Source organism: Cyrtonyx montezumae, unplaced genomic scaffold, assembly GCF_038088225.1.
Source record: "Cyrtonyx montezumae isolate F1298 unplaced genomic scaffold, pur_monq_1.0 scaffold_3, whole genome shotgun sequence".
In the NCBI taxonomy this organism is placed as follows: Eukaryota; Metazoa; Chordata; class Aves; order Galliformes; family Odontophoridae; genus Cyrtonyx; species Cyrtonyx montezumae.
Window position 1 is genome coordinate 151,608,479 of NW_027072034.1, and position 16,646 is coordinate 151,625,124.

General features: G+C 33.2%; 1 protein-coding gene across 4 annotated transcripts in view; it reads right to left on the bottom strand.

Moving 5' to 3' along the window:
* Window positions 1-16,646, bottom strand: part of CACNA2D1 (calcium voltage-gated channel auxiliary subunit alpha2delta 1) — a 347,835-nt gene that overhangs the window by 13,981 nt on the left and 317,208 nt on the right. For all 4 annotated transcript variants that reach the window (XM_065743706.1, XM_065743705.1, XM_065743704.1 and 1 more), the window contains 12 exons: window positions 16,096-16,172; window positions 14,119-14,179; window positions 12,247-12,344; window positions 9,533-9,617; window positions 9,201-9,263; window positions 8,217-8,320; window positions 6,920-7,006; window positions 6,498-6,565; window positions 5,171-5,209; window positions 3,751-3,822; window positions 3,018-3,170; window positions 2,878-2,930 (listed from right to left, as the gene is read on the bottom strand). In XM_065743706.1, coding sequence (XP_065599778.1) covers window positions 2,878-2,930; window positions 3,018-3,170; window positions 3,751-3,822; window positions 5,171-5,209; window positions 6,498-6,565; window positions 6,920-7,006; window positions 8,217-8,320; window positions 9,201-9,263; window positions 9,533-9,617; window positions 12,247-12,344; window positions 14,119-14,179; window positions 16,096-16,172 — 960 coding nt within the window. The remainder of the gene's footprint in view (window positions 1-2,877; window positions 2,931-3,017; window positions 3,171-3,750; window positions 3,823-5,170; window positions 5,210-6,497; window positions 6,566-6,919; window positions 7,007-8,216; window positions 8,321-9,200; window positions 9,264-9,532; window positions 9,618-12,246; window positions 12,345-14,118; window positions 14,180-16,095; window positions 16,173-16,646) is intronic.

Sequence of the window (16,646 nt, forward strand, 5' to 3'; positions counted from 1 at the left end):
ACAGCTAATTATGCTCTTGTGAGTTGTTAAAGCTGTGCTTGTTTACACTTCAGAGTTTCTTTCTATCCAGTTTCTTCCATGTCTTTTTCACACAAATCTTCTATTTAAGTGTTGAGATTTGCTATCATTTTTGCCCATAAGTTATATAATGGAAATGTTAACTTTCCATCCATATCTTTCATTTATCTCTCTGCAGGAGGTGGAAGAGGCAAGGTGGTGTTTCTCCAGCACTCAAACCAACCAGAACTCCTTTTGAAAACACTTAGGTAAAATACTGCTGAATTAGACACTTTACACTGATTACAGCTCATTAAATTATCAGGAGATGAACACTGGCATATTACAAGTATATCACAAAAATTATGATTGTAACAATTGACTTTTAAAATCATCTCCGTTCCTGCTCTTGAGGTATGGAATATATTTTCTTCCTACATGGCTGGCACAACACTTAAGGAAATCTATATATTTCAAAATTATTTTCTGTTACTTATGATCACATTTTTCTTATTTCATTTACTTGAAGCAAGTACTGGCCTGTCACACAGCTCACTTCTTTTCTACTGACCTTCCAAAACAGGAATAGATGACATTCCACTACTCTGCCTCTGCTTGAACCTTGAAGCTCTACCTTCCCGTGGTCATGTTTTAGGTTTGTTTCTAACTAAAATTTGATGAGCAATCCTGATCTCTCCTCATCACATCTGACTGTTAAGCAGAGGGAAGAGTCTGCCTAACTTTACTCTAGGATCTTCTCATTTTCTCCTTAGACAGTGTGGTCTACGTGTAACAAACCCAAATCTGCCTGTCATGTTTCCACTCAAGTCAGCGCTTGAAGAGGATCTGAATTCATTTCCATTCCTTTGTGCATTTAATCATCATCAGGTGGAGGGTGAACCAGTCATCATGGATGGAAAGAGACCTACTGCTATTCAACTGTGATGGAATCTGTTAAATGAAAGTCCAGCCCATTGTAAAGGCTTACTACAGAATTTACTGAGAATGAATGAAACAGGCAGACAAGGAAAACTATATGTTCTAAGTTAAAAGCGTGAAGGAGAAACAATATGCACTCTCTTAATGCTGATGGATCCCATATAAACTTCTGAAAATTATTATTCATTCTTTTATCCCACATTGTTGCCAGAAACATTATGGTATTCCTCAGCCTGCTTCTCTTATTTCTCTGCATTTGCTTCTGACGTGCCTCATTTAATCCATTTTTTGTCAGCCCCTTTCACTCTGCTTGCTTAATGGCCTTCTCTGCCTGCTCATGACCTAGATTCCATTAAAAATATGTTCACAGAAAGAACTATCATGTGGTACTTTCAAGTTAAACATAACACAAAATAAACCTCAGCTCTAAATTGAGTCCAGACCACAGAGACTGATTTGAACACTGATAAAATAAAGTTTTTGTGTTTGAGAAGAACTCAAGTATCTCTTCTGGATTTTTGCCCATTTCCAGTTTTTGATGTTTGCTGTTGTCCAAGAAAACCAAGATTTTAGCTGTTGCTATTATCAAAATGTAACCAACAATAAAAAACAACGTACAGTCTTCACAGTGCAAAACAAGTGAAATCATGTTTAAAGTACTACATTTGTCCATCTACTATATATTTTAACTTGTAACTTTAAAAAATGGGTAATTTATTCCACCTTGATAATTACTATTAAAAAAAAAAAAGCATAATGAATCTTTAGAAAAGTCAAGAGAGAATCTCCAGAAGTGCAATTAACACCAATTTAAAAGTATAACATCAGCCCCAGTAGCTTAACCCAGCTTGGTGCTGGGTAAGTAGCCGATGGAGATTTCTATTTTCATGGCTCTGAAATAGTAAAATAATTTCTGTGGCCATTATTAATTACACACAAAAAAGTTAAATGAAAATAAAGCTCCTAAATGGATCCTTAGTATTAAAAGTATTGAGTTGTGGTAGATAAACCTAATTACTGGTGTAAATCTGCCTCTCAAAAGGTCAATCCCAAAATACCACAACAGTTCAAATATAAGAATTTTTTCCCCACTATGGAAAATGCTACAAGACACATCATTTCAAAGAACCAAATAATATATTATTAAAAAAGTTAACAGACACATGTATAAACAAATAACACTAGTTATTCTGCAGTCTGAAGCAATTTTTTCTTCTTTTTATTTCACCGTAGAGAAGTATTAAATATCTTAAAATGTTTCACTGCAGAGCAAAAATTTATTTTCTTAAGACTTCTTGCAAGAAAAAGAGAAAGACTGGATTTCAAAATTGGGAATGAAGTGTGCAAAAATTCTAAATATAGTTTAATAGAATCATAGTATGGTTTGGGAAGTGACCTTAAAGATCATCTCATTCCTTCCTGCACCTCCATAGTCAAGGACAACTTAAAGTAGGTCCAGTTGTCTAGAGCCTCATCCAGCCTGGCCTAGAACACTTCCAGGAATGGGCAACCTGTTCCAGCACCTCACCACCCTCATATTGAAGGATTTCTTTTTTATATTTAATTTAGATTTAACCTCTTATAGCTTAAAATCTTTAGCCCTTGTTCTATCACTATACTCCCTAACATAGAGTCTATCCATGTTCTCCCTTCAGAGATGTCAAACAGACAGACCAATTTATTTGCTGAAGCTGACTTGTAGAGTCAGAGCACGCTGACACAAAACATGGCAAGAGTGGTTTTGAATTTGACTGCTGACATATCACTGACGGATGACAGTTCAAAAGAGTTTGGAGACATAATTAAGAATTTTCACCATGAGGAATGATCAGAAAGTAATGGTTCAGAAATATTTTATTGGGAAAAAAAAAGGACTAATAGTCTCAACCTAGTGAATAATTCTAGTTTTGACATAAAGATTTCTTGCATGCTTGTACTTACCAGGCAGCTGCCGATGCCCACCATCCTAGATGCAAAATATCTGCTACTGTAGGCTGGCAAAAAGAGAACAAGACTCTTATTTACATAAACATCTGCACACTTTTAAAGGAATGTCAGCTGTCTCATAAGGTACTACTGACCACATAAGCTGAACGAAGTCCAGCTCCTTGCTTTGGTTCTTCTTCAGGATCACAGACTGATTGATAGTCATATGACTTGTTAAAGGCATACAGGGACATGTTAATTAAGTTTCTCATCAGGCCAGGATCAATTTCACCAAAAAATCTTCCAATCTGATGGAGAAGAATGCATAGAGATAAGTTAAAGAATCACCAAGTAGTTTTTGTACAGAAAAACAAAGAATGCTCATATTTTTTCTTTTTTCTCTAGAAAGAGTCATTCAATTGTGCCATCTATGATATTATTTCTGCTTGAAAAATATCCATTCTAATAGCTTGATTGAGAACTCTGCTTAGGAAGTTATTGTTAAATACACAACCAGTGAGACAATCGCAGAAAGAAGAGAAAGGCATGTGGATGCTATACCACTTGCCCACCTCACAAACTTTATTCATCCATCAGCAGACCTATCACTCTAAAGGCAGAGCACAAAGAACATCAGCAGAAGTTTAGCACCTTGAACCATAAATAAAATTGTGAAAAATGCTGATAATATGGCTGGAATTCCTTGTTTGTTTTTTCCCAAACTGTATTTTAATTTCTGAACAATTCCTTAAAACTCTGAAGGGCACTGTAAATATATATAGAAAATAAAAATGCATTATTATGGAGAGCTGAGAAATAAATGCTACTTTTTTATTGTAAAACTCCTCCCTGTTGTGATTCAGTTACAGTATTTAAAAATACACATACCTGTTGGGTATACTCATCTCGATTTGACATCAAAAGAAATCCACCGTCATCAAGGATAACACAGTCCACATGCTATTATCAGAAAGTAAAATATGTTTTGTAGAAATGATTTGTCAAGACAACTCTTTGTGAGAAATGTTTTTATTCTGTGTTTCAGAAATACCTTCAAATCTATGTGGCTAAATCACAACCCCATAGCTATGGGCCAATAGTACGCTAAAATAAATAGCATTATCAGCATTATAAAAGTTTGAAGGGACAAAAAGCTTATTTGTGGCTTAATTTCATAGAAGTTGTTTTATAAATTCTTATTTACTCAATACTTTCTTTAGCTGTAAGAGTGCTATATCATATTAAAGCAGATTGAATCTGAACTCGTAATAAGGGACTACAACTTCTAGTGTGCTTTCAGCCACATGTAAAATGTTTTACCATTTGCATCTTCTACAGGTAAAGGCCCTAAAGGTAGATTCTGAGCTTCCTATTTGAGACTAATTTCACATTTACCTGTGTGACCTGGTGCAGGGAATGTGCTTTGGCAGGGGGGATGGACTCGATGATCTCTAGAGGTCCCTTCCAACCCCTATGATTCTATGATTCTATGAGTTCCGTATAATTCATGCTTGCCTACTTAGTTCCTTCCCAGTGTCAGGTGCAGGACTGGGAAGTCCACAGGTTCCCTGTATTTTAGGCTTTTTTTAGCTCCTTTCAGAGATTAAAGAGATAGTGAGATTTGGTGAGGCCAAATAGCCACCCAGAGTACCCTTTTTCAGTGTAACTCCTCCACTTAACATTCTTGCAACTCCACAGAAGAACTCAAAGAAGACCTTAATAGAGAAAGCTTTTAAGCACATGGCAGAATCTGATACCGCAATAGCTGCTGAAAATGTACTCTCCTGCATGCCAGAAGAGTTATGGGATTCCCAAATCCTAAACAGGCAGGAAAAAGAGGAAAGGATGATGGCTAATCATTGCTGAAAGATGCATGATGTACTCTGATATTTTTCAGTTTGCATTTAACTTTTTCTCTAAGTTACTCCTCTTCCAGATTCCTTTTTTCTTTTTCCTTCTTTTCCTTTTCCTTTTCCTTTCCATTTTTTTAATTTACCCAGGATCCATCTTATGCTTTTAAAGTCATCTTTTTCTCACATTTTTCTTCGTGTCATTCTTTATTGCTCTCACTCTTGTTTTATTTCTTCCCTCTAGTTCTCATAATCTTATTGCGAGGATTCTTGCAACAACCACTTCACCTGACTTTTACTCCTATCTTTTACACTCTCCTCATCTAATTTTTTCAAGACACTAATCACTAAGTTGCATTTTCTCAATTCTAATCTTCAAATAATATCATGAAAGAATAATGGTCAATGCATCATTTTTCATTATCTAACAAAGATTCATAAACTGAACATATTCTTACCATACTGTTTCTTTCGCAGCCACAGATTTCACTGTTGCACTAAAAAACAGAAGGACAGCAATCTCCATAAGAATGTTTCATAAGAAACTGTATTTTGCAGTGATATTTATCAGTCAAGACAATAAGTGACGTGAGTTTTTGATATCTGTATATTAACCTACTTTAGGGGTGCTGTGTGTGTGTTATCTGTTGCAAATATATCAGAACAATCTGCATTCAATAACTATCAACAGCACAATCACTACTGTCTTTCACAGATCCTCTGGTCCATTTTCCTTTCTGAGAATGCTCACAATGTTAATGGTAAATAAGTTCTTTCTATTACAGATTAAGGTACTCGTCAAGATCTCAGGGTTGTGAATATAAAATAAAAGGGAAAGAACACTTGCACTTGCTTGTACTTTGAGTATGTCAGAAAACGTTATGTCAAGTATTTTTTTTTACTGAATAGCTTCACTAATCTCAAAGTATGGGAATCTTATCTGATAAAGGATGTCCATCATTTCCACTTAGCTTTGATTACCAGCATATTTCTCTTCTTCTTGCAATATGTGTGTATATACATGCACAACTGCTTCCGTGCATTATGTTCTGAGCAAAACAACCAGCAGAAAATGGTGCAGTCACTCATGTAAAATCAATTCTGAGTCGTTAGTCTCTTTTTCATTATTCTTCTTTTCCTTAAGTGCATTTGCCTATGCACTGAACTACAGCTCTAATACCCTACTAATGCCCTAGACATCGATTTCCTTAATATAGAAGCAAACAATCAAAATTTCCTCATTCAGTTGCTCCACAACTATCTCCATTTTATGCCTCCCCATTTCCAGTGTTTCTCCTTTAATTTTTGTTCTCCTTCACATTTATACTTAAACATAGATATCTGAAGTGAAAGAGCTGAAATGCTGTCATGTATGACTGCGATATAAAGCTTACTTAATGCTTACACTTCCTCCATATTAAATAAAAGTAAATTCCCTTTTTATTTTATTTTATTTTTATGGGGAGGGAGGGGGGGGACGGAAACTATTTTGCAGGTTTTATTCACTAATAGATCTTAGTAAGATGCCTGCAGGCTAAAGTATGTCATTTTTCTTTGTCTTTATCCATGTTCTCTAATTATGAAAGCAAGACACGTACAAAATACAGCCTGTTTCAACACAGATTTATTTTGTGCATTTGGATGATTTAAATACCACAACTACTTGGCAACTATGCATCAGTGTGACTCTGGCACACACACACAAAAAAAGCTGCTAGACTTATTTGCATCTGAAACTTTGAGAAATGCACATAAAGTTCAAAAAAGACTTGGTCAATTGCTTACCAGACTCTTGATTGTGGTTTTTGTGAAATTTTCCATCCATTTGTTTGCATCAATTTTTATTCCAACAACTAACAAGAAATACATGAAAGACTTTTAGTAAAATGAAAAAGAAAAAAAGGTAACAGTAGAATCCTAAGAAGTAGGAAAAATTATAAGAACATCTGAATTATTAAACTGGAAAATGAAAAAATATGAGTTTTGCTCAGTTGCCTGACCACCAACATCCTTCATGAGACTAAGTTAAATACTCTTTCTCAAACGCAGCCTGATATCTGGCTTTATTTCCACTAGTAAGATTGAAAATCTTAGAGAATAAGAGTATTATAGAAACTGAAATTCCTTTGAAATCTCCACTAAAATTTAACATTGAGCAATAACAAAGTAACTCCTGTATTTAGACTTTTAGCACCGTTACAGCTTACCTGCAGGTTTCAGAAGTTTTCCATTAATTGTTATTTCCACCGCCTTGCTTACCATAATACCTGATTCATAGCTATTGGCACCGCTTTCTGACAGTATGTTTGGGGGAAGAAAGAAAGAATTACAAGTGAGATATAAGTTTCTTCTGTAATTGAAATTAAAGGTTGTTCAAATACCAAGAACAATTCAAATAATTCTTATTTGAAAACTCTGACAGGGCTGTACCTTGTATTTATCACTTGTAATTGTTCAGACCACTAACACCTTGATGATTAAGAGAAACAGTCTTTTTTAACTTCATTTATGTTTGGTACATGGTCTTTGCACAAAGTCACCATAGCCTTTGCTCTACAAACACAGCCATGATAATGTTTCATCCATGAGCAGGTCTGTTAAAACTAGGCACACAGCCAAAGATTTTATCCTGCTGTTGTCTGTGTTTTTCAATACAGAGTATACTAGCACCACTCACTAACTGACAATTATTGCTCTGACAGACTTCAGCCTGCTTTCAACACTGCCTAGTATGAAAAAAAGCAAGTTAAAAGTACATTACCTGGAGCTCTTTGAGGAATAACAAAGGCTTCAGGGAATTTATTTAATTACCTTGTTAACATTTTATCGAGAAAAGATGTAATAAATACATGTGAAATAACAGCAATAAAAGATCCCATATGTTTAAAAGGGGAGTACGTCATTTGTAGTAGCATCTGCTTTTAGATCAGCTTGGCAAAGTTAATGCTGCTCATCAGTAACAAGCACTTACTATTGTGCACGTAGAGGTTTTAAATACCACAGTATTTCAGACGAACTACTTTTGGTTAGTAATAGTTATTTGAAAAAGGATTTTGATAAAAAGCTTAGTTTAAGCTGCATTTCAGTGCACAGTTGTAGACTCCAGACACCTGCTCCCTCAAATCTGAGAAAATACATAGAACTCAGCTGAAATAGGGCTTTTAATGTAGTGTTATTCTTCCGCTTTAAACAATTCTGCCAAAGCATCTTTGGAAACCATTGTTCCAGTCTAATAAATGAAAACAAATACACTGTGTATTGTCTCAGCTTTGTTAATGTTTTGCACACACACAGGACCATCAATGTAGATGATAATTTATTATGTCCCTTGTTCAGTGCCTTCCCAGATATCTTTTCCTTAATAATAGGTGACATCCCAGGATTATTTTTTCAAGTGTTGCACTTGCAACCTTTGCCACTGAGCTCAACTGGTATATGAAATTTCCAGAAACATTCTAATATTACACTAGCTTGCTCTGGTCTTTCAGAACAGTGATGACTTACTGTTGTAGTATGGAGCTGTGAAAATATAGTTGTCATTATCTAAACTCCGTTTATAGAAGCTGACTTCATAAGTTTCTGCATTTTCCAACCAATCTTCTCCTGCCCTAATCACAAAGAAATAGCAACCAAAAATAAAAATGGTTAGCATCTCATTAAAGCTGTGCTGCACAGGGTTTTGTTGCTTCTGTTTGTTTTAATATTTCACAGTTGTAAATAATGTGAGATTCACTTATATAGTTCTTAGATTTTGTTAGATTTAGTTGGTTAAGTGCCAGAAATAACTAGTAAAATGTAAAATTGAGGGGAAAAAAATTATTATTGGTACAACATGGACCTTCTCTCCTTATTTTTAGCTGTAGTGAGATAACTGCAGCACTACTTATAACAAAATATAAACAAAGCCTGGTGCCACATGCTATCTTAAGAAAACAGTATCCTAAAAGTTTTAAAAAATTAGTAACATCAGAACAAAAAATAAACTTATCTGCATAGTAAAAAAGTTTTGGGGAAACACAGACTAACCTAACCAATCAGGTAATTTTGCCATTCATAGTATATCTGTACCTGTGCCCTTATTATTCCTGGTCACCAAAGTGAGTATTTAGGTGTTTGTAAGTACACTTCAACATTTTCTTTTCCTTCTGTGGCAAAAGAATATATTTTTCTCTTAAGTCCCTAACTATTCAGCCTGCTCCCATTAGTCTAAAAACAATCATCTACTCTATGCGGTCTGATGGCTCACCAAACAAATGAATGCTTTGGAGTAATTAGGGATTAACATGGTTCAATTTTCAGCACATGGGTACTCCTCTTATTCCTTTACAGTGCTGTGAAATCTGTATTGCCAACACTTGTTTTGGAAATAATGTTACAGATCAGTTTCAAGCAGTGACGTAGGTAAAACTAAAGAAAAAAAATTCAACTTATAGTTATCATAGCAGATATAGACATTATCGTCTTATAGTGTTTTATAGTAATATTTACCTTTTGGGGAACACTCTGGTAATTCCACCATCCGTGACAACAAACTGTGCAACAACCCCATCACTACAAACAAAAATAAGATTTAAAGTAAAAACTAACTGAAATTCTTTTAAGTTTTCATGTCACGGATACATAATCATGATATAAATATCTATTCTGTGCAAAGATTAACTGTGTATCTCTATATATGCATATACCTATAAATTACATTATTAGAAAATCATGAGAAAGAATATGGTTTTTATTTTTCAGGCTTCTTGTTTATTTTTCAGACTACAAAATTCATTACAGCAAAGTAAAACAAAACAACAATCAATAGAAAGAATACTTACAGGTACAGCTTACTCCAATAATTCTGGACGAGTTCATTTGTAAATCCTGCATCCAGCAGAACTCTGATGACCATATCAGTATTACCTAGTAAAACAGTCAAGACACTCATATGAAAACATATGACATGGGGCTTAACCCACAAGTATTAAATTCTGAGTTGTTAAGATCACCACCAAAATTAGGCTATTTCTATTGTCATTCTTACTAACTTCAAGTTAGGTCAAGTATTCCACGTTAAACAAACTGCTCAGAAACTCCTGACTTGCTTAAGTATTTCCTTTATTAAAATATAAAATAAATTTTTTTACCAAAGGCATAAGAAAATTGCTTATAGCACCAGGTCTCAACTTTTCAAGGACACATTTAATTTGGAAATCAAATTATTTTTATAATAAGCTTTCATTTAAAAGTTTTTTATTCCAGTTTGAAGAGGTTTCAATGAAACATTTACGTTTTACTGAATATTTACACACTTACATGTTACAAAAGCAGAGATAATCACCACAATAACAAAAATATTTGAATTAGTCAAGTCCTAGCTTTAAAAAAATAGAACCAGAAACAACAATAAGAACAAAAAAACCCCACAACTATTTGTCTTCTTTTGAACTAGTAGCTTAGATAGATATGTTGTTTATAAATATCTTTCAGTCAATAGTTTGAAGTCAACCCTTCTCAACCATCTTCTTAAGTATAATGTAAAAAGAAACTTCTAGGAATGGTCAATTGATGTAAGCATGTACTTTACTAAGGATTTAAATACAGATTTAATATTTTATCAATAATCAAAATACAGTGGACCTGAAATGTAACTAAATAATGTAAAAAGAAAATCTCTCTCTTGGTCTTTAATTTCTTACAGCAAAGCAGCATTAGAATTTTTACTCAAACCCAGAGCTCTGAATTCTGCAAAATTCCAGATGCTCAGCCTTCAAGAGGAAGCTGAACATTCCTGGGGAGCAACAAAAATCCAGAAAATCCCTTTTCTTCATTATCACTCCACTCTTTCACATCATCTTAATGCATTAATTTAATACTGATTAGATATATTTATATGGCTTGGCAAGGTAAATCTTTATCTAATGCCACAGATTCACCTCCCTTATTCACAAGCATGCTATCATGTTATAGTACACAGTATAAGTTAGGGTACTGTCATTGGATGCCTTGTAGCAATCCACATCTTACTGGAAATGAAATCAAAATTCTGAATGCAAATATTATGCCTTCCAGAGTGATATGTATTTCCACTAATACAGATTCATCTGATATTTTGCTGCATACATATTTGTTTAGGATTCTGCCGTATTTCATGCATGTTCATAAAGTGAAACTCGCTTACATAAAGCAGACAATTCACATAAAGTAGACAATTCACATAAAGTAGAGTGAATTGCTCTTAGTAATGACAGAAGTAGTTCTCTAACTTTGTGTCTAACTTCTAAAAGGCTCAAGTTGGATGAGATGAGTCAATTAAACTAATAGGATATATATTATTAATACATTTAGGCATTTAAATTATATTTTATGTATTATTTCCACTTGCGTATGGCATTAGTTATTCTTTCTGAAGAAAAAATAATTAGTTGAGTAAAATTTCCTTAAATCAAGGATTATAAACATTTTTGCATGCTTACTTAAAAAGCCCTAGGGTATACTATAATATCACTAAATGTACTCACAATACTATCTCATACAACTAGTGAGTATTAAACTAGAGTTTTCAATTTTTATGTGTTTTAATCATTTGAGGAAAATGTTTTCAATTCCAAGACTTGAGTCAAAGAACTCAAGAAAAATTACTGTTATTCACTGATATAAATGAATGAGATGAACTTATTTAAAAAGAACTCCCTTTTTCTCCACCACCCATTAGGTTTTTAAGACAGTTTCACTGGGAAATTCTTTAAGCATTCAGTCTTGCCAATACATGGCCTAGAAAAGAGATTCTTATGATGTATTTTTTCTGGATGAAAGTTACACAGTATGACCTTCACATCAGATTGACCAGGGATCTCATACAGCAATATTGTACAAAAAAAAAAAAAGAAAAAAAAAAGCAAGAATAAAAAAGTGTTTATTCAAATTATTTATAAATTATCAGTAATGCTAAACAGAATTCTATGCATAAACAAATCCAAACATTTAATATAATACTGGTGGTTTGATTAAAATGCTAAACTCGTTCTAAATAGAGTTAAAATTTAAATATGTTAGTACCATCTCATAGGCCGGTGCCCACCAATGCAGCAATTCCATCTTAAGCAATTTAAGACCAAGTGAAATCTCGTTAACCAGTCTTTGAAACAGCAATAGATCTCTTCTAACTTTTATTTTGGTTTTTACATTAGTTCTCAGCGCTTTCTGTTTAGTTATTTTGGTTATATAAGCTGAACAAGAAAATAGGCACCTTGAGATGCATTTTGGCTGATATGCTCAAGAGGAAAAGCTATCAATTCAAAATATTTGGAGTGCAGTAAAACAAACTAGTAGTTCATTGCTTCATAATATAATGTTGAAGGGAAGCATGCAAAACATGGGATAGAAAAGTCCAACATCGGATGTATTCTTAATTAAAAAAAATAAATACAGAAGATTTAAAAAAATAACAAAAATGCATGATTGGGGCATGAAAGCTTTCAGTTTGACTAATTCTCATTTATAAGTATCATTTCTAAGAAAAAAAAATCAATGAATTGAAAAGAGTACTTACATGATGGACTGCTTGGCGTATTTCTATCAATAAACTCATTGAAGTTTAATAAAAATTCAGTGTTGTTTTCTGATTTCTTTACATCATTACAGTATTCTCTGAAAAAGAATAAAACACCAGCCTTCTCAGATTTGTTTTGTAAGTTTCTGAAGAAGATAAATACGGATCTGCAATCTGAATGTCCAAGGAGAACTGTGCCACTACTACGAAATGGTTGGAACCACTATAGTATTTTATTTCCATGGTCAATACATCTCAAGCAGTAGTCCTGATCAGAGTCAGTATTTCAGGTATCTACAAGAAATCAGGATTCAGGAGCCTGCCTAAATCTGAATTATCTTAAAACTCCATGCATTAGATAGGGCACAGATTCTCAGATTCTCAGAAAAAAAATTGTGCAGGTCATGTTAGACCACAGAGTCTGTAAACTAAACAAGGAAATGCCCAATGAAATTATACTCCTATTGGGTTAAACTGTACTGGAAAGTATGTTGGAGACACTGTCACTTTATGTTCAGCTAACACTGGATTTATGGGCTGAGATTCTATCTTCTGAGAAGTCTTAAAGGCAATTTTAATAAGGTACACACCCCATACACATATAAATGCTCTCTGTTTTGACATATGCAAGCCAGATGAACAGTAAACTACTGTCTTTTTCATTATGTTAGAAAGCAATTTATCAGTGTTCAATTCACTGAATACAAGCAAGCACAATAAGAGTCACTGGGATTTTTCAAGGCAAATATTAGATGGCAAATGGCATTAAACAACTCTAATGAAAATCTAGAGAACATTCAGCAGTCAAGCCAGGAGATCATTTTTAACTGAACTTTCTATATTAAATTAACTTCATGAACAAAAGAAGACTGAGTACCTTATTAAGCTTTCTTATTAATCTCTACTTATTTTATCATTAACCTGAAAGAATACAGGCATAATTTGCTATACTGTGCCATCATTCACATTTAAAGAAAGCTCCATATTAAACAGAGTTTTTTTCATATAGATCAGTTTGACAACTAGTAACTTGCTGGAAACTGCTAATTGGCACAATTGATCATCACTAACTTCAGTCCTTCAGAAAAGAAATTAACAGTTATGATAAGAACAAAACTGAAGGTAGAAAACTGTCTTACATATGTCTCACAGATGAAACAATCAAAAAGAGTTTAAATTTAAAGAGAATTTTATAGGATTAAAAAAAAAAAAAAAGAAACGGAACAATTTCTTTTTGTGGTATTTACCATAATTATCTTCTAAATGAGCTTAATTTTTCAGAGCTATTTGTCTTGTTGTGTTTCCTGGTAAACACTTAACTAAAAAGGCAACCAAGACTGAACAATTTCACAAGAAAAAAGAAGGAACTAACAAATTGATTCAATTTTCAATGACTTAATCAATATCTATGTTCAATGAGCCCCAAATTAATTCATCTTTAAGTGATAGAGAGCTTTGAAGCTCTTCTCTTTGAACTGAAAAAAAAAAGAAAAAAAATCAAGGTAAGTATTATGGTAGCTATTCTGTAAAAGAGAAGCTAGAGTAAAAACCAGTAAAATCTTAAAAGATGCAGCCACAAGAAATGGTCAGATGCGTACAAGATTTCCAATAGAAACATCAAGAAATGATGACATAACAGATTTTACAGCTCCCTCTGTTTAATACAAAAATGAATGAAAGTCTGAAGATGCTGTCTACCAAGAAGAAAAGACTGATCTTTAAAAACAAGGATCTGGTAATTATTTACTTTTTTTCTCTTTTAGTAATTCAAAAATTTTATTTGTGAAATCCATATTTTTTTTTAATAGCCTTTACCTGATCAAATTCCTACTTATTGTTGAAATAATATTTACTGCTGGGAAATTAACCAACCTTGGTGCTATAAACGTATAGCCAGCTTCATCAAAACGATCAAGCTTCAGTGTTTCTGAAACTACAAAGATGAACAGTGAAATCAAATAAGCAAATGACATATCAACATCATTCCCCTTCTCATATATTTGACTAGCTTTTGCATGCATCCATGAAAGAAAAATGTTCATTTTGCAACACCTTCCTAATAATATGCTTTATATTTATCAGTATTTCACAGTTCATGACGAAATTCTTTAATTATTATATACAACATACAATTGGCAACAATACTATATCTAACAATCTAATCAGAGGTGACATTTAATTAGCATGAAAATTTGAATTATATTAAAATTACAATCTTACTCAAAGAAATATTTGGGATAAAAATTTGTTAGAACATGAAGAAAAATGCTTATAAGAGCTTTCAACAATAAAGCTTAAAAAAACCCTGCCTATGCAAACACTGAAGTGCTACCTGAAAATAATGGCTTCAAAAGCTGGCATTACTGAACACCAGGTGAAAGGACCAAACAAACAAGGAGTAGAGATTTGCAACATACTGAAATGCATATGAAAATAGAAAAATATTTAGCAACATTTTTATTTTCTATTGCTGTGGTACCCAATGGGAAAAGTCCTGAGATGAAGAATACAGAGGAGAATGTCCAGTAGGAAAAGAAATACAAGTGAAAAGTTTCAACTGCAGTAAACAGAAGGAAATTGAGCAACGAGAATATACTTGCCCTTTTTGATTTCCACTATCCATCAGAAAGAGAAAGCAGGGAAACAGAAAAAAACAGGGTAAAGCAAAAGGGGTCACAAAACAATATTTTATTCAAACAATTCCTTGAATAAAAATATTGTGCATAGAAAGATCAAAGGTTCAATTTATGTACAGTTTTAGTCTGGAAAAAAGACAAACATCTGAACACTGGAGAATATGTCCTCATCAATCACTTCTCAAGTACCTTCTATGCTAACCATCATGGTGGCAAGTTCAAGGGTCTGTTCTGCAGGTATACTCATGTAAGCAATAAAACAGATTTTCTAATCCATAAAAAGAACTGCATTCACTCACTAAAACTTTCATTTTAAATTACTTATAGTTTGACAAAGTAATGAAAATAAACCACTGATTATTAAAAACTTGCCTTATTCTTTATATCCAGGAAATAAAGGTAGGAGACACTGACTCAGTGCTAGTCAAGTATTCTCTAAACTAGCAGTTTATATATGTCAGAGAGGTTCACATCTCTATTTTAACCTTAACTGAACATTTTTACAAGTTTGTATACAGTTGAAAGGATGTGCTGAGTTCTATTTTGTTTACTATCTAGATTACTATGCACATCTACTAGTTAGATCTAGTTAGCTACACCTAATGAATGAAAAGCTTTTCAGTACTTACAAGTGTAATTCCCAATTACCTCTCCAGAATCTGTGAACGGCTTGAAATTAGTCTTGTAAAAAAAAATTATATTGCAAACATCCCATCCACTAAATCTATCTTTAGAATTCAAAACAAAAACCTAGCTGCAAGCCAAAAGAAACCATGCTTTTACATTTAACTATTTCTACAGGTATCAGATGTAATTTCCTAAATTTGATACTACAACTACTTTAAATATAACAAACTGAGCTTAATTGCTATAGATCATATCCTAATATTTAGCTAATAGGATGAAAAAAAAATTGTGTCCAGACCCTTAAAAAGACAGGAACAGAGGATACACAAAGCAATGATTCTGTAGGTACATAGCAAGGGGGAAGGGACTGTCAGTGAAACTGGGGTACCTGCACATATTCTATCTTTATAGAATATTTCTTGTACCTTGGATGTTATAATGAATTAGAATCATTGCTCCAGATTTTGGGTACATTATGATAACATTAGTGAATTCAAAAGAAGTTATGAATTTTAAACATTTTTTTTTAAGTGAATCTGAGTCTTTGCTATACTAGACAAAATCAGGGAACCTCCATAATACTTACATCTGGCTTGAGTTATTGGTTCTTCTATTTTAGCTTTAATATAATAAAAGCTGTATGATGGTAACACCAGTGCCAAACTACAAGAGAAAAGACAAGTAAAACAATTATGTTATTTGCAGCCATTTTCTAATTTCATCTTCTAAGTGTTTTGAAAACATTTGTTTGGAATTGGATCTACATGTGTTGGAATAGTTACATGTAAACATATCAGCCTCGTACTTTATAATTAGTAGAAGGTTCAAAAATGTCAAACAGTCAAAAGTCAAACATTTAGGCATAAATGCACTTCTTTCAAGGATAAGGGCTGAATTTTGAAAAAAGAATTGCATATTAAAAAATCATGATTTCTTGTATCATTCTCTAACATGGCGACAGTCTGTAAGAAACAGCATATAATACTGAACTAACTTGTATGCGGTATATAATGACAAACTGTACTAATAATAAAACACCTACTGGCATATGTTAGGAAAAATATCAAGCAGTATTTAAATTCACTTTATGTTCAAGTTGTATGATATTTTTCCGAATTGTGAGTTCATTTCTAATAA